The sequence below is a fragment of the Embiotoca jacksoni genome, unplaced genomic scaffold, assembly GCF_022577435.1.
Source record: "Embiotoca jacksoni isolate LCO1_2020_lvr unplaced genomic scaffold, fEmbJac1.0.p SCAF_23, whole genome shotgun sequence".
Lineage (NCBI taxonomy): Eukaryota > Metazoa > Chordata > Actinopteri > Embiotocidae > Embiotoca > Embiotoca jacksoni.
Window position 1 is genome coordinate 7,797,061 of NW_027185374.1, and position 18,311 is coordinate 7,815,371.

At 43.1% G+C, this 18,311-nt stretch overlaps 1 protein-coding gene across 1 annotated transcript in view; it reads left to right on the forward strand.

Moving 5' to 3' along the window:
• The window catches only part of LOC138203590 (kelch-like protein 29), a 204,821-nt gene that overhangs the window by 92,037 nt on the left and 94,473 nt on the right, over positions 1-18,311 (forward strand). The window contains exons 4-5 of the mRNA XM_069158583.1: positions 10,117-10,264; positions 12,969-13,484. Coding sequence (XP_069014684.1) covers positions 10,117-10,264; positions 12,969-13,484 — 664 coding nt within the window. The remainder of the gene's footprint in view (positions 1-10,116; positions 10,265-12,968; positions 13,485-18,311) is intronic.

Sequence of the window (18,311 nt, forward strand, 5' to 3'; positions counted from 1 at the left end):
CCAGTATTTATTTTTAAAAAAAAAAAAGGAAATCATTGATAGAAATAGATTTTTTTTTTATTCTTACAATGGGGGTAATAGTCCAGGATATGATCATTTCATGTTTTTTTAAATGGCATTCAATATGGAGGACAAGACATGTAGTTTCCTTAACAATATATATGAAGACTTGTTTTGGTGGACTTTTTTTTTCTTTTTAGCAAATTGTGAGTTGTTGAGAAACAAAACAAGCATGGAGACATCTACCACTTTTCAAAAACATCCTAATTTTACTTGTCAATTGTAACTTTCACACAGAATCACAGGAGAAGGACCTTGAAATTACTTTTGCCATCTGTATAGGGAAGCATTAGCATTTGAAAAACCAACAACATTAGGCCAAATCAAGAGAAACCCATTCACAGGCAGTTGAAAGGCATCTCCAAACAGAAAAGTCTTTTGCTTTAAAAAAAAAAATTCAAGCAAAGGTCTGTTTATCCACCTGCCGCAGTGTAGTTCATGGCTATTTCTCAGTTTCTTTAGGAGACTTTGGTCTCTAATGATCCCAGCATGTCTCTCCAGTGTATATCTTACCCCAAGCAGTGCGCTGTATGGACTCCCCTCTGTGCTCGCAGGAGCACAGAGCTGCACTGACCACTTCATCTTGTGGGATAAAACCGGTCTTTCAGTATCCTCTCAAACCCAGAGGAGGTGGAGGGAGAGAGGAGGAGGGGGGCAGGAGCGGGTGCTGGGGTGCTGGAGTTCCAAGACTTAAAAAAACCTCAAAGGTTGGAGCACCACCACTGGTTACACAGATGGCTGCTGGAGAGCTGCTTTTTTGGCTGATAAAGTCTCAGGCAGAAGTCCATATCCCTTCTAAAGTCGTATCACTCCCATGAAACAGATCTGCAGTTAGAATGCGAACATATTTAGCGATTTCTAGTGAGGCTTCGATGTAGATTACTTAAGTGGGTTTTATTCCTTTTAGCAGGAAATGCTCTTCAAGTGCTACAAAAATAAATGTTACCAGTGGAGGCATAGTGGTAATTGACCTTATAGGAGTCATGAGGGGTTTTGATTTGACAGCGCTGTAATGCAGATTTTCCTGTATCTCACTTAATAATGCTATATTTAGAAAACCTCAACGAAAGGTGATAGGTGCTGTTAGGACAACCGGCATATCCATTTCAGTGTCCAGAGTTCATCTGAGTGGAGCTGATGAATTTGGCCATTGTGCTCTCATTATGTTGCAGCACTGCAGAACTGTATCCACATTCCCAGCAAATACTACTACCGGCCATTGGCTGCACCTGTAGTTTCACTCTAATTACTCACACTTGTAGTCCTGATTAGAGATTTTGCCTTCCGGGTGCCGAGGTGATGCAACACTGCAAAACCGCTCCAGCATGTGCATTTTAACAGACTTAAATCCTACATGGATGTGGATAGAAAGTTAAACAGAATACAGCCTTGCTTATTTGAAATGCTATTGGGTTTGAAAGCAGCTATTTCAGAGTGCGTATGTGGGCATTTTGTCAGCAACTAGATGTGCTGGCCAGAAACCTAACTGTTCTGTACTTGTGGTCCCTATTGACAAAAAGCTGTTTTCTTGCCAGATCTCTCAGTACCCAGCGAGTCAATAGGAGGCTCCATGGGATAGTGGCATCCCGTCTCCCTGCCTGTCTGCTCTGTCAGTTTTATGTATGTTTACGCATTCATACAAATTATCGGAGAATGAATATCAAATTTTCTCTTTAAATCTCTGAACATGCTTGAGGTCTGCGAGAGTCCGTCTGTTGGCCATCGATACTATAACTGCATTTTATTTAAATTACGTTAATCTGCCTTTCTAAACACGTCAAACAGAGTTCCAATGAAGATAATAATCCTTAAAGATGTTCTGCACAGCCTTTAGCTGTTGTTAGTGGACATGTGGGTCAGAGCACTCTGCTTTAGTTCAATTAAACCTCTTCACGCTGTGTGAAGTGAATGTCTCTCAGGAGCAACACGTTCTGCCTTCCCATCACATCATTCTGGCAGTTACTGCTATACAGAAATAAGTGAAGAATAAGTGTAAAAGGAGGTAGCGGAGAGGGAAGGAGGGAGGGAGGGGTGAAGTTATGGTCAAGCTAAGAGAATTCAGGAGAGAGGAGGACAAAAGTCAAAGCAACGGGGATAAAGCTTCAACTCCCAAACGGAAGTTAAATATTTTTTAATTAATTCATCGAACACTGCAACCAAGTTGTCCTTGATGGAAGGAGGTGAAAGGAGTGAAAGAGTGATTCAAATTTTCTCAGCTATTACAATAGCAACTTGATGGCATACCTCATATTCTATAATTTAACCGAACAGACTGCTCCAATAGCGGCAGGCGACATTAAAGGCAACGCTGAAGCACTGTATTATGTGCTGCAGAAGCATGTAAGGATGTATGCACATGGCAAAATGAAATTCTTTCGCCCAGACAATAGGCTGGTTTGGTCCTTGAAACATTATATATGTGCGGCTGTGGTTCCGCTGCATTTCCCCCCTGATTTCCAGCCCTGCCATATGGGCCTCTGGTATCCGGCCTATCTGCCAAAACATCCCAGTATTTGGCTCGCAGATTGCATGCATTGTAAAATGCATTTAACAACTCCCAACACTGCACTCTTGTCAAAGTAGATATTGTTTTCCTTCAGATTGCAATATCAATATAATTCAATTTATTCTTTAGAGCTAAATGGCTGTTTGCCCAGTTAACGCTCATTTATTACAGCCGCACATTCAAGCTCACATACACACACACACACACACACACACACACACACACACACACACACACACAGAGGGCCACACATAGTGATCAGTTTCATCCACAGTGAAAAGCGCCACTGTCATCTCTGCGACTGTGATGCTGCTGCTGTGACAGGCAGTGGATATTTTCTTCCCCAAACACTCGCCACACATCAGGCAGGGTCATGCCCTGCTGGAGACCTATGTCTCTAACTGTCCCAGCCACTTTCAAAGGAGGGCAACATGGTGGCTGACATTCTCCTCCGGGAGGTGTTACTGTGACATTAGGAAGTCTCCACAGCTCACATGTTAAAGCACTGGTCACCCTCTCTAAGAAGCCTCCCCGTGCTGCTTAGTCCTACAGATAAGATGTGTTCACAGTTCTGTAGCAGTAGCCACTTGCTCTGTCTGCAAGAGGAAAGACAACACGAGAAAAAGGAGAGGTTGAGGTAAGGTTTGGAGGGCAAACGCTGCAACCCCGGAGCACTCATGGGATATTAGGCGGGGTTTTCAGCCCTGCTTTTCCACTGAAGCTTGTCGGCCTCACCCCTGTGATCACGCTTCTCTTTTCTGGAATGTGTGCGTCGAGCCAGGAGCTGTCGGAGTGCCTTAGCTGGAATATCAGTGGAAGTGAAGTCCGTTCCCCTTCACTCATTTGGCCCGCGGCTTGAAATTATAGAGTCTGTATCCGTAGCTTTCTGTGCTACATCAATAGCATGTATACCCACCAGGCACCTGTGTTGTGTGTTTTCATTATGTTTGTGTGTTGTGCTGCCGGGGGGTCAGTGTTAACTGTTGGTGCCTGGAAGGATCCGCTTTGTTTAGATTTTCAAATTTGAGTGCACAGACTGCCAGTCAGGAACAGTGAACCACCAGTACTGGCTGACATTTGTCTTGTATAAAGGCATATCGCTTCGAACCAGATGGAGACTGTGGATATGACATTTTTGTGAAGTGCTGTATTTTTCGGGGAAAGATGCAGGCGTTGTGAATGTTGGCAGGCACTGAAGGATCAACCAACAAACAAATATTGTTCCGACATCGACCAACCTTTCAAAATAATGGTTGTGTATGTTTTAATAGCTGTTCAAAACATTTAGCAGCAAATATTGTTTCATCTCAATATTAACTATTTTTAATTGGACTGACTTCTAGAGCTCAATCGATACCGTATTATTGAGGTCGATACCAATATTACGGAGTAAATAATTCTGATATCAATATATCAGCCCAACGTGGTTTTCAAACGCTTTTGTCAAAACTGTAACGGAGGCAGCATATTTTAGAGTTTAGCAATAAACTTTATTGGCCCAAATGACATCAGTGCAATGAAACTCACAAATAAATAACTATGAATAAAAAATAAAAATAAAAATGTAGATTACCTTATTTTTTAGATTACCATATGTAGCTTTTTCTGCTTGGTATGTTTCACTATGTTTTGATATAACATGTACACCGATACTGATATATCTGTGATAGGCCAATGTCCGTACATGAAATCGTCTAACCAATTAATAGCTACAACTTTACTGAGTTCTTCATCCCCTCTTACTAATGAGTATAACAGTGGTTAAATAAGATACACAAGGTTGCTGACTGATATTATGATGCAACTATTGCTCCATAGTAATTTTGAATTGTTGTTTTTGCGGTGAGAGCCATGTCGTATGGAAGATTTTTTATTTCAAATTAATCAACCGAGATCAACACAAATACATTTTTTATCTATTTTATTAGATAGCTTTTTATCTGTAGACTATTTTAAAAGAGTCAGTGAGGCTGTGTGATCTTCAAACACCACCAAAGATCGACTTTTTAATGTTTAAAAAATACAAACATCTTTACCTTCCACAATGCAGCAGATTTAATCGCAGTACTGGATCGCATTTCATGGAGTTGTTTTGGAGTTTTAAAAAAAGCTTTACCTCGTTCCCCCTCTGTCTGTTCAGTATGCCGCCATCATACTGAACATGCACCCTCACCATCTATGGCACCGCCGCACTGTTCGGCATGTTGGTGCACCGCTTGGTTTTTAAGATGGCTGCCAAAAATGGCGCAGCAGTCGTCTTTGTTTACTCGTGAGATGCTCTGCTATGCTCAAGTCTAATAGATTGGACACAGCCGCCCCATGGTTCGGCTCCAGCGCTCGGCACCATTATGACGGGAGTCCAGAACAAATCCACTTCACATTTAGGTGTCAGCGCGTTGTCATGGAAAGGCGATACCTTTATACAGTAAGTGAATAATGTCCGAAAGGAAATGAGTTGTGCGCTTTTGTACACTCCTTAATACTCCTGGTCAATTTCGGACCACACTTGGTTGAAACCTTTTGGATGGTGGAGGAGGAAAAAGGAGATTTTTTTTTTTTCCCTCTCCATTTTAGAAAAGCTGAAAATGATCTGTCAAAGGCAATGATACAAGACTATGTGATGGATGGGTTTGTCTTACTCTGCCTCCCAATCTTTCACTACTTCCCTCGCTGACATTTTTCGGCTTCTTTTCTCTGAGGAAAGCCATTATTTCCATCACCCTCTACATTTTGACCAAATTCACTGTATCAGTCCATGCCTGGCCAAAGGGAAGAAAAAGCCATTCTGTTAGAGTTAAATTTCATTTCCTTGCCTGCGCATACTCTGTTTTTTTTTATGATTTGTTCATGGTGTGGAATTACAATGTGATATTATTCTACGGGAGCACCCAATATAGTCAGGCATAGCGGGGACTGCTGTTATTGAAATTTTGATGATGATAAAAAAAATTGTGTACATGCATCTCCTCAGAGATAGCCGGCTGATTGTGGAGGTGTATTTTTTTTTTTGATGCATTGGAATTAAACCATTATGGCAGCCTGGACCACCAACAGTCCACGGACGCTCCTGGTCCATCCGGTTGGAAAAGATTAATGGACAAGCCTGTCAGGAGAACAACTGCACATTAGCAGGCCGGCCTGATTAACATACCAGCTGAGTGATATCACACAACAGTGAACCTCCTCCTCACTCGCAGTCTGTTGTTTTCCTCTTGTGTGTAAAGAGATTCAGCACCAGAGGAACACTGAACCTTAAAAGGTAGAACATAATCAACCGCTGTAACTCTGGCCTGCACGTTGCACGTTACTGTCTCATTGTGTCTGGCGGTTGTACTAATGACATTTCACAAGATTAGCTTTCCAATGTGGTATTGTTACTGACCAGCTCCGCGTGTCTGTGTGCAAGTGCCTTTCTCCATTTACGGCCCTCCTGCAACGCTCCTCTCTCTGTGTTTTTTTCTTCTCCCTTTCCTTCTTTCTGAAAACAAGCTTTGCTCTCACTACACCTCCTTTTTTCACCCAGTCCTGTTATTAAATCTCATAGCAGTTAGGTGATTTGATCAGTGTGTGCTGTAATGTTGTTTACTCCAATGGGATCTGGGTGTTACAGACATACTCATCCAGCTCTCTCTCTCTCTTTCTGTTCCTCCCCAAGTCGAGCAATAAAGTAATTTCTCCAGGGAAAACTGGAGCCACCTTTTTAGCTGGATAGGAGCGGTGTGTGTTCAGGCTTAGGTATACTGGCCAATATCACCAGCACAAAAAGACCAAGGAGTCTGAGCTTATGCAGCGAGGCTACGGCGGTAGTTTCCCGTGGAAGCCTGTTGTCCTTCCTCGTGTTTTTAGAAGATTGAACTGGAGCAATAACTCGCATAGACGAGGGCTGGCTCAAACAAAATGTAAAGGCAAACACAAAGCCATGAGCAAATGCTTTCTGTTTATTTGGTTGTGGATGTTGTGGATAAGTCAAAGCAATCAGAGCCCAGAGCTCTGGATCGCCACAGGGCCCCTCCTATATGTACCCACAGCAGATGGTGGCCAGTAGCAAGAGGTTCTGGTAGACACAATAATACTGCCTGCTATTGCAGGATGGCAGAGTGTACACATAGTGACAGATGTCAGCGTTTACCGTGTCAGTGAAAATAGCTGATACGCCAACCAGAATCAGATGGCTGTCTCTGCTGCCTGGACAGAGGAGGACAAGTATATATTTATGTCTGATTCATCTTGATTTTATCTTCCTCTCTTCATTGCACTGATTCTGACATGCCTGCAGCGTTCAGAGGTTTGAGAAGGAGAGGGCGGGGGGTGCTTCTAGTTTTGCTGTGTGTGCGGATGTGCGCTCATGTATCTGCATGTGGGATTGTGCAGGAGGAGCAGATGGATAGCTGCCTCCGATTCTGGGGACGGCTTTCCAGGGCATGCTTTACGGCACAGTACTGAGCTAAAGTAACAAAACTTCCTGTTAAATTCAGAGCAAAATCACTGGCACACATTTTAACAGCAATATTCCAACATGTTTATGCAATTATCATCAAATACAGCTGACCTTATGATCTGCTTTGACCTGAAATAATTAGTCGATTAATTGGTTTTTCAGTACACAGAAAATCAAATAACTGAATAATCCTTTAAGTAGCTTCGTGTTGAAAAATTCCCCCAGAACCTTTTGGGTCCAGCCTTCTAAATGTGAAGATTTCCTGCTTTGGTTGATTTTAAATCTTGGAGTTTAGTGTTGTTACTTTGACAAAACAAGCATTACAAATTAATTTTTTTTTTTGGCTTCGTGAGCTGTTTTCAGAAATTTTTAACCACATTTTTTAAAATATTTTATGGACCAAACGATTAATCAGATAATTGAAGTGGTATACATGGATAAAGGAATTTAACCCTACTCTGCACACAGCTGAATGTGTGCATTTCTTTAGGGCGTAACAAAAAAAAATCACACTTGGCTAAGAACCACTTTCATGTCATGTTTCACTTATATGCAGATTCAGATATGTGCTCCAAAGCGATTGCACCTGTTTGTATTCATTGCCACATTCCACACTTGTAGTATGAGGCCCATATGCACGGATGTTGCATATCATACGAAAAAACCCACCCAGCCAGCTTGACGACAAACACAGAGTGGCTTGGCACGACTCGAAAATTATTTATCTGGCTCCCCTCCTCTTCTCCAGCATGGTTTTTGTCGAGTCAGAGGAAACCATCTGCTGCCCGGTGATAATGGGTGGCCAGGGAGGAGGGGACTGGAAATAGGAAGAGCAAATAAAATTGAGAGAAAATGGCAGGCGCTGTCCCAGAACCTACAGTACCTTCCTGCCTGCTTCCCTGCCTGCCTGCAGCAAGTCTGCCATCTTAATAAACATCCTGTCTGATATCTCCTGGCGTATATGTGTGTGTATGTACATGTGGTTTCACCTGCAGTGTGTGTCTGTGCGTGTGTGTGTGCGCGTGCATACACGCCTATGTTTCCAGTGTGTATGTGTCTGTGTATTTCCTATCTAACCGTGATCATTTTCAAGTCGGGATTGTTCCCGAGCCTTAGCTGATCCGCTGTCAGTGTGATGGCGCTGACTAAGAACCTTTTTTTTTTTTTTTTTTTTTTTTTTTTTTTTTTCTATCTTTTACCTGGTGCACTAAAACTGTGACAGATGGAATGCCTTTCAGCAGAAGAGATCTTTAATGGTTCTTTCTCTGTTTTGGGTAAATGGATGGGAGAATTAATGAGAGAATGTTATGGGGCAGGTGCAGGGCTAAAGGAAAGTAAGAGAGTCAATGCTGCGAGTTAATGAGGAGTTGCCTGTATAGAGGGGAAGGTAAAGCATGGCTGTAGAGGAATACAGTAAAGCACACGGAGCGGAGGAGGGAAAGAACGCTCATTAAAACAAATAGTAGGTTATAGAAAGCAACTCCTCACCCTGAAAACGGTCAGAAATTTTCTATCCCCCAAGTCTCCAAGGTTCTCTGTTGGAATTGAGCGCTTAGGGCATTCTCTGAGTAAACCATTTCAGTTTTCTCTTGTCTGAAGTCGACAGGTTGAGCTGGACAAAAAGACCTGACAGCCTGTCTCCCCCCTAAACCCAGCTTCATTCTCCCACTCCATCTCTCTGTTTTCTACTTTGCCTTGAGATGTTTCCTTTGCTGTTTTTTTTTTTTTTTTTTTTTTTTGTCCTTCGCACTTACAAACTGTCAGATAACTTTCAGTATAGATTTATAAAGCAAGGACCCTCATTGAACTTGAAGTTGTTTATGAGAGAGCAGATGCTGTGCTCCATCCATAACATGTACAGTAATATCTGAAAGTGCTAAAGATCCTGTAGAGATGTGATAAATCTGTCTTAAAGCGAGGAAGGAAATATTCCAGAAATTGGATCGATCCGATATGTAAAGCGGGACATTAATTCGCTGTGAGGCGAGTTGTTTGGTTTGCATTTTTGTCGCTGTGCGGTCGGGGTGCTGCGCTCTGTCGGGCTTTGTCGACACAGCTGTTGGAATGCATGATGGCGTGCTTGATGAAGTGAACGCTGGGTCAGGGGGGGATAATGGAATTGAGGGATGGAGGGATCAGCCAGGAGGACACCAGGGGGAAGATGGGGGGGGAGAGAGGGGGGGTTGGTGACCAGGTCTTTTCTATTAACTCAGGAGGCTGGCTGGGGTGAGCAGGGGAATGAGGCTTGGCTCTGCCCTCTCCCTGCCTGGTTGTTAGACCGAGCGTCCAAACTGCAGATAGGGAGAGGCGAATATTGCTCAGGGGTCCAGTGGTGATTGACCCTGTGTTTTCATCAGCCTGTGCTTGCTTGATAACATTTCTTACTCGCCTACCAGAGCAACATATGTGGGTGCAAAGAAAAAGGCTTAGAGGGAACTCTTAGCTTGGTTTGGTGAAGTTGCATTGGAGTCACCCATCCAACACACAGTCACCTCGTTTCTCATTTTCTTGTCTTTTTTTTTTTAAATAACATTTTCATTTTCTGTCATCTCTCCAAAAACGAATTTCTCTTTGTTTACTCTGTCACATTTGCTTCCATAATTCTATTATCTCACTTGACTGAACAAAATGTTTAATTCAATATAAACTCAAGACACACAAAAATCTCTGGGGAGCGATCTGAATCTGAATGTAGCCCACACTAGACAGTTAATTGTTATTAATACATAAAAAGAGAAAATATTGGTCTTTCTGTAAAGACTGTATGGGCAGTGAACAGGACCCCCCCCCCCCCTGTTCCCATTATGTATAGGCTTCAATCATCACTCACTCACTGCTAATTATACACCACACTCCATCATCACGGCTTACTTCAAAACCTTAAAGAACAGTGTTTTGTTACATTTCTCATTCAAACCATAAAATTAAATATTGTATTTAAACCCCAGCTGTTGATGAAATTGATTTTAGGGGCCTTTCTACACAAGCTACGCTGTACAGGATGTAAAGATTAGGAAGCACAGAGTAGTTTAGTTTTCATTTTATTCACATTTCTTCTTTGGTTTTATGTCATGCTCTAATCAGCAGAATTGTGTTTGTGTCTCCGCTGCAGGTCTCCGGACTGTCTCCTGGAGACAACCAAACTCCAGGACTGCTGCTGGCTCCGGGGGTGAGGTGGGGACAGACACCCATCAACCAGCTCACACCGTGGGATACAGAAGAGCCCCCAGCTAAGCAACATCGAGATGGCGAGCCCACGGGTAATGAATCACATACACATCATTTACATACACGTTCACACATCTGCTGCTTCCAAACGATGTGAGTTTAAGGAGCTTTAAACTATCAGTAAGTCTATACACTGCAGATTTATGCATGTACATGAACCACACACTAGTGCTACACCCCACACAGCTACACTTGCATCTTATGCCAATGCGGTATCTTGCCTTCCTTGCCCTACATAAAATACATGCATGCCTCGACTACATGCATACTTTACATATACAATCATTAATAATGTACATCTACAAACATCAACTTTACATAAACTAGTTTAATTATGCAAATAATTATAGAAATGTCAGTGGGATATCAGGAAGTTGCAAAAAAGAGGTAAATTGCACCTCTACAACTTCTCCAGAACTCCGCGACTTTCACTCTGCTTTCCTTTTATTGTCCTTGTTAATGTTATTTTGTTCCTAACTCAAGCTGATTTAATCCCAATTAAAGCTTTATCGTGAAACTCTGAAAGACCTCCAAATGATCTCCAGCAGGTCTAATTTAGATGTCGACCTTATTCTATTCGCGGCACTTTAAAGTAGTGGCAGCGCAGACGCGACATTAACGAGTTAAGCCATTGTTGAAGTTTTTTAGTCTTATTGTAATGAACTCACCCAGAATGGCTCTGCCCTGGAGCTGTTAATTTCCTTCCATTGCTCCGCTGGCCTCGGCCTCCTGCTCATCACAAATGTGTCTCATTCAAGAATAATACTGGCACACAGCTCGTTTCCAATGGAAATTCTGGCTCAACAAATCCAGATTACAGACAGCTGCTACTCCGTGGTAGCGGAGCATCATGTTCAAAACATGTTTGAACCCCTGCTGCTGTGTCTGCAGCTCGACTCCTAATGAGAATTCGCATATCTTACATGTAGATGGCTTCATAGATTAATTATTAAAGCTCACTTATTCAAGGAATGTTTCTTTAGCGGAGACCATTCCAGGCTCTTTCAGGATGCAGTTGTGATAGGAGAGTACGGAGCTCAGTGGTGCACCCCAAAGTTTCACTCTCTGCCCTCCTCCCAACAGAGCAGCTTGGAGTGAAGCGTGAGGAGAGTGAGATGTCACCGACCCAGCACGCTGCCGCATATGACACTCAAATCCAAGCATAGTGTTGCATATTGATTTGCGTGTGTGTGCGATTCCAAACTGTGACTGGCGTTTGCAGCAGAGCCAGCTCCTCTCCACACTTCACTGAACTGTGTTGCCAGAAAGTTCTCTGCCAACTGTGCCAGAATTAATCAACAGTTTCCTTCAACAGAAACTTCACTGTTGTGTCTGTTAAAGAAAGTTTGTCTTTGAAAAGGAAGTTTTGTTTCAACTTTGCTCTCGTTGTACAAAATATATATTTTTTATTTTTTTTGATGGCACGCGTAGAGTCAAGCAAACTGCGGAGTAAATGAATAAATAAAATGTAAGTGGAGCTGCGTGGTTAATTCGGAGGTACAAGACAGGAATCACAAACACAGAATACATTTAATATTAATGCAGTTTTGGTAAACTATGCAGACACCGTCTATAAATGGAAAAGTTGTTGTTGGGTCATGATAATAATTTTTATTTTTATTTGATTTTTTTTTTTTGGCTGAAGAAATAAAGAAAATCGAGAACATGGAGCTGGAGGGCAGATAAAGTGGATACTATATGTAAAATCCTAATCAATACCATTGCTGCATTAAAACCTTGGAACTTTCTAAGATGTGGACCGTTTTATTCTGCCCCATTTGATTAGAATCTGTTATCAAGATGAGCCACAAAAGAGGGGAAATGAAAAGCAGTGTTGGTGCTGATTAGCTCAGTGACGTGTGAATTATAAACTGAACCGGCCTCTCCTCGAGGGGCTTCTATTCCCACCCTCCTCTCTTTCATTCTTTTCTACTCACTGTCTTTATCTCTTGCTCCCTCTCCATCCATCTCCCAGACTATTATATCAGCACAGCTAATACTGTGAATAATGTGCACTTCTTCTTTCTTTCTTTTTTTCTCAAGCTTTTTGCATGCTTTGATTTAGCCTTTGGCCTTTTAGCAGAGTGGTAGGCTATTTTTGGAGCTCGGACTGTGGCAGGAGGAGCCGGAGATGAACGAGTGGGAGGGAGGGAGCAATCAGGTCCAATACGGCAGCCACGTCTCCTCCTGCACACCGTCAGCATCAAACGCCTCGGGGTAGAGAAATGATTGGCTCAGAGTGTCTGGGTAAACACAGACTCCCGCACGGATAACGGTGCCAAATGCCGCATGCGTCGAGCACGTATGTCTTCACATTCAGAAAAAAAAACATTTGTTCATCTTGTCGCAAAATAAATCTCTTAATCTTATTACGATGTTGACTTTGTGTGCAGATCTGTACATCACTTCAAATAGTTTCAGTTTTGTAAGTCTCTCGTCAAAAACAAACTTGGACTGAAGTGGAGCAGCACACTGACAGTTGCGGTGTAGTTAAGGAACAGTCTCGAGCTGGAGTCTGTCTCCTCATGCTGTTTTCTGTCTCTATTTGATCATCTAATATCAGACTTAAACTCAGCTGTCCATGTTTTCCACTTTGTCTACAGTTTACCGAAATACCACAATTAAGACCACAGTCTAGAAATACATGTATTTCGACTTTCACAAGGTCTATACAGTATATTTCATTGTTTCTTCTTTTTTTTCTCCCCCCCCCCCTCTTCTGTGTTTGTCAATCAGGTCCGGCCTGGGCCACACCTGTAGCAGCGGTGAGCCAGCCCAGCCTCCTGCCCCACACCTACGCCCTCCCTCAACCGCCTTCTTTCAACCACAGCGTGACAGCGCAGTCCCCCATAATCGGAGTAACCCCATCCATCCAGCCCCCGCAGCACCCGCTCATGACGGCCCACTTCCAGCTGACACCGCAGTCGACCCAGCAGCCTCCCTCCATGGTGCTGAGCATGCACAGCCAGCCTCCGTACGCCTCCGCTCAGCCAACAGTCACACCGTCCGCGCTCACTGCCCAGGCCGGCCAGGTGGTTCATCCAAACCCTCACAGCATGATGGGAAATGGCCACTTAACCTCTCACCCCAGCCTCATTCAGCCCCCCACCCTGCCTCTCACCAACGGACAGGCCGCAGCAGCACACACCCAGTGCTCGGGTGCAGACAATCAGGATGGTCCTAACGGGCTGCAAATGCTGCGGACAGTCGGGAGTGGGAAATACGAATTCAGTGACCCGGGACATCCCAAAGGTAAGCAGAGAAAACCTCTCCAGCTTCCCACTGTCCAGGTACATATTTTAGTTTTGTCAGAACCATTTCATATGACACTCAAAGGCTAAATCAAAGCAGATCTTTTCGGTGGACAACCTAAGCTCAGAAGTGATTCCAAGCTGGGAAGGTGTTTGCTATTAAATCAGTGTACTCTTAGCTCCCTATTCTTTGTGACCTCCCTGTATGTGGGGCAGTGCTGGAATGAAACGCAGAAGCCTCTGCCCTCTGCCTGTATAGCAGAGCAGTTTCGGATGCCAACAGTCATAAACAAGGCCGCAAACACTCAAGCAAGGGGTTGTTAAAATACAACTTGCAACTGGAGCCAATTCACTTTAAAGCTGCTCCCAAGGTCGCAGAGAACGAAGGTGCTCCTAAAACAGCAGAGAGACGGGCTGCAGTGGTCCCTATAGTGGATACTTATCTCAAAGCATACAACAGCAACATCTGTAGTGTTGTGGTCTAGAGTTGGTTATAAGTGTGTCAGGTTAATCTTTGTACTGCTCTTAGTTATAGCACGCACAAATCCTACTAAACACGAGGCAGGAAGAGCTCTGAGCCACCTGCCTTCACATGTCTCCTGAAATCTTTTGAAGCCCTGTTGACTTGCGCCGTGTTTGTGAAGGTGGTTCGCAGCTCCAGCTCCTGCCTGAGTCTGTAAGCCATAAATTGGTGTTTGCTTTAACCTTGGAGTTTATGACGCAGGGCGCTCGAAACAGATGTTCGCAATTCCCCGACCAATTTTCACATTTAATGAAGCTTTTAATTTAGGTTTAGATTGTTTTCTTTTTCCTGACTCATTTTGATCAATAAAATGTGTGCAAATGAACTTGTAGATTGCAAAAAAGCAATTATTTTGGTGGGCTGCCTGTGATACATCGAAATGAGAGTGCAGGTAGAATTGGAAATGGATAATTAGATGGGCTCGTCGGCTCGGTCCAGTCTCTATCCAATAAGAGCTTTTTAGCTTGTGCCGTGTTGAATAGACTGTCACAATCCATTAACCATTTTCATGTCAAAATGTATTCTTCTATCAGGCCAAAGAAGCGCAAGTTTAATTGGAATTACTGTATTCCCGCTGATCAATTATTACAAGGAAGGAAAACGCTGTGGGGTTACGGATAAAAAAAAAAAAGTGCTCTGGAAACTCGGTCGCTGTGATTCATGTTATGATAACGCTAATCTATTCAGTTTGTATGGTTACAGTTTGTCAGCTGCTGTATTTTAAAGGCAGAAGGGAAACATCCCTGTGTCAATTTCAAGACATCACACACTTGAAATCCTGTGCAGGCCTGTATGAAGGTTAAACTGCAAATAGAGGCACTTGAATCTCGGATCTCTTCAAGCATTTCATCTGTTTTTCTTTATTTTCTATTTTTCCTCTCCCTGCTTGGCAATGAATCGGCATTAGTAAGCATGTCATTGTGGTAATGTTGCAAGGATGGTGGAAATAGGTAAAATGTTGAGCACCAGTAAATTAGCTGCAGTGACGTCTCCTCAGCGGACCTCTGCGCTGCCGAGAACACTTAACTTTGCTGCTGTAATCACAACAACGCCCCCCCGACTGATCCGCCCCGTAGAGTCGGCCCGCTGCGGTTGTGCTTGTCTGGCTCTTTTCTGATTATCTCTATATGTCACTTCCTGTCTCCTTCCACCCCCCCCCCACCCCCCCGTCCTTTCAGCTTTACCCCAAAAAGTCTGAAATCCCCACAGATTTTATGTACTCTGCTTTAATTCATTTAACACTGTGTATCAATGTGGCAAGGATACCCGCTGTCCTGCTGTGGTGGCAGAGTGTTAGAAGATGGAGTGTAATCTCTCGCGACCTCCATTCTGGCTTTCCTTCTATTATCTTGGACCTGCTGTCGGCACTTTCTGCTGAAGCAAAAAAACAAAATAGAAGTAGTTTATGAAAAAAAAAAGGAAAAGCAGCTACAGGTTATGGGTCAGTATTCTGTTCTGCGGCTCTCTAATGAATGAGGCAAGGATAAGAGTTGGCAAATCTGATCCTAAGGCACAAATTGTGACTTACACTCACACACACAGCAGGCATAAAACTAGGCTGCAGAATAAGTCAAAGTCACACATATTTGCCTGTGTTCTTGTTCTCTCGCTTCTCACAAGGACAGTCTTTTTTTTTGTCCTGAAGAAATTTATATTGATCAAATACAATTAAAAATTGTCATAAACAACTCTCACAACCTGCACACCACTTCAGTCACAAAGGCTTCGTGTTGTTAGAGTTTGTGGTGGAAAAGCAGAGAAAGATGATAAATAAGGTTCTGCAGATCTGCGAATACAATAATATATTTAATATGAAGATGCTCCTGTTTTTGGTCTAAATAGATCATCTAAAGCTTCCATAGGCAGATCATTTAACTTACTTCAAGTAAATGTCACTTGTCTCTTCTTGATAAGCGTATGTCTTTATTTGAGTTACTTTTAACTAATTACAAGGGAAATAACTACTTTCTAATATTAAGTGAGTTTCACTTATTACTGCGCTGTAGGATCTCAAGCATTTTAATCAAAAACACCATGTTGTACTTATCTCAAACCTTTAAACACTCATCAGAGTTTACATTCTGAACAGGAACCAACTTATTTTTCAAAATTTTTGTCAAGTAAAATTAACAGATAATTTCAGTCATTATCTCATCAAATTCAGTGGGGTTTTTTGTGTGTATTTTGGCCAAGCTATTTTGCAGTGTACACCATCAAAGTGACTGACTTTGCAAGATATTGCTTTTGAATAGAAGTTCTAATATTGATGTGACACAAGCAGATGCAGGCATTAATGTGTGTTCCATCTTCTGGTGATTTGAATGTTAGGAGACTAAACGGTATCCTGCAGTGGTCAAATCCTGGTTCAAGCGTCTCAAGCGTTGGGGGGTTTCAGAAGCGATTAACAGACAGCCAGTTGAAATACTGAAGCCACTACTTAAATGACTGTGTTGCAGTATTTAAAAAAAAAAAAAAAAAAGTTTCAGCCTCCATACACAATGTTGGTAGGCACTGATGTGCAGAGAAGGTTTTGTGGCTTTTTGATGGCAAAGGCATGGCTCTTTGGAGGAGCTGACAGAGCTCTTCCTCCTTAATCCAGCTTCACATCAGGCCGAGGGCGTGTACGCGTATGCGTGTGCGGTTACACGCGTGCACAACTTCTTGGGTGTGACTGCATGGATGTTTTGTCAGATGTCAGCCTCACAGCCTTTAAGCCAAACACCACAGTGACAGAAATCACACTCTGCGTTTGATTTGGCTCTGCCTTCAAAGGGAGCAATTTGTCTTTGCTCTGCATCAGTGGGCACATCAACAACTGTGTGCTCCCCTCTCTGTTGGGGTGTGTGTGTCGATGTGTCTGTCTGTCTAGCAGTTTACAGTATAAAGTATGTGTGTTTGTGGATGTAAATGCCATATGTGTGTGTATTTGTGTGAAGATTCACAGAGCAGCTTGAAGGCAGCTTTAACTTCATCACATACTGAGATATGCCAGTCACCAGGCTGTGATCTGCCTACCTGCTTTCTCCGTCCGCAGCAGGGCTTTTCATAATACCTGCCTGTCACAGTGTTCAAATCAAACGCCACACATTCTTGCCAATTGTTAATTTCCTTCACACCGCCCACTCCTTGCTTATTTTATTTTTTTTATCGTCTCCTCTTTGTTTCTCCCAAGTGTGGATTTTATCAAAATAAAAAGCTTTTTCACTGAGATAATCTTTCCACGTGTAGCACGAGCCACAGCAGTCATAACTGTTCACACATTTTCTGAAATGTGGGAATCCAGAATGACTTGCATTGTTTTTTTTTTTAAAAGGATGGTTAAAAAGAAATATATATATAAAAAAGAAAGAAAGGGCCAGTACACAGGAGGAGGTGAGAGTAGAAGAGATAGATACAGAGAGGGAGAGCACGAGAGAGAGGGAGATGCTGAGAGCGGAGTCAGTGTGTGTCTATTGACCAAGTCATTAAAATCGATGGCTGTCCTGATGAATATCAGCCAGGGGAAGCTAGTGCCGAGCTCAGCAGGGACGAACTCACTCACTGCAAATGTGATTGAGCATCATTTAAAGGCAGCTCACGGCAAAAAAACACACACACTGATATCAAAAAGGAAGTTATTATACTTGTACATCTGAGCCTGTTTTTTGAAGCTGCCACTGTTACCCACTCAAATTATGTTTTTGATACTGTGGCTTAACATGTTCTGAGACTGCTGTTGGTGGATTTGGGCTTGGCAGCACTCTGTAGCCATGGAGGCGATACCGGGCTTTGTTGGGAAATGCTTAAGAATAAAGAGGCGATGAGGCACGGTCACTGTGTGTGTTGGAGGCGTTTGCTGAAATTGAAGTTCGGGGTCGTAGACCGATCTGACTGCCGCCATTACCAAGCATGTGCCACAGCTCCTCGCCTCTTTTGTCAAGTCAAACATCATTTTAACGCTTCCTTCCACCTCACTGGCCTCCACTGGTCCCGCTCTCCTTTCTCTCACACACGCACACATTGCACATATGATCACATGCATAGACGCACACAACGGTGCAACACGCACACAAACACCATTATAAGAGAGGGACACACATCGGCAGACTCCTCCACCCTCGCAGCACACACCCAGCCTCCTCTCTGCCCAGGAAGTTCATCTTTAAGTCAGCTCACATCAGCCATCATCTGGGGACCAAGCCGCTCTGGAACTGCTAGTGAATGCAATTAAGATGTCTTGCTGAGTTAAGATCAGAGTTTTACTTTGCTAGCCTCACATCCAGCGCGGACCCACCTTTCCCTCTGCTGTGACCATTTCATCTCCCT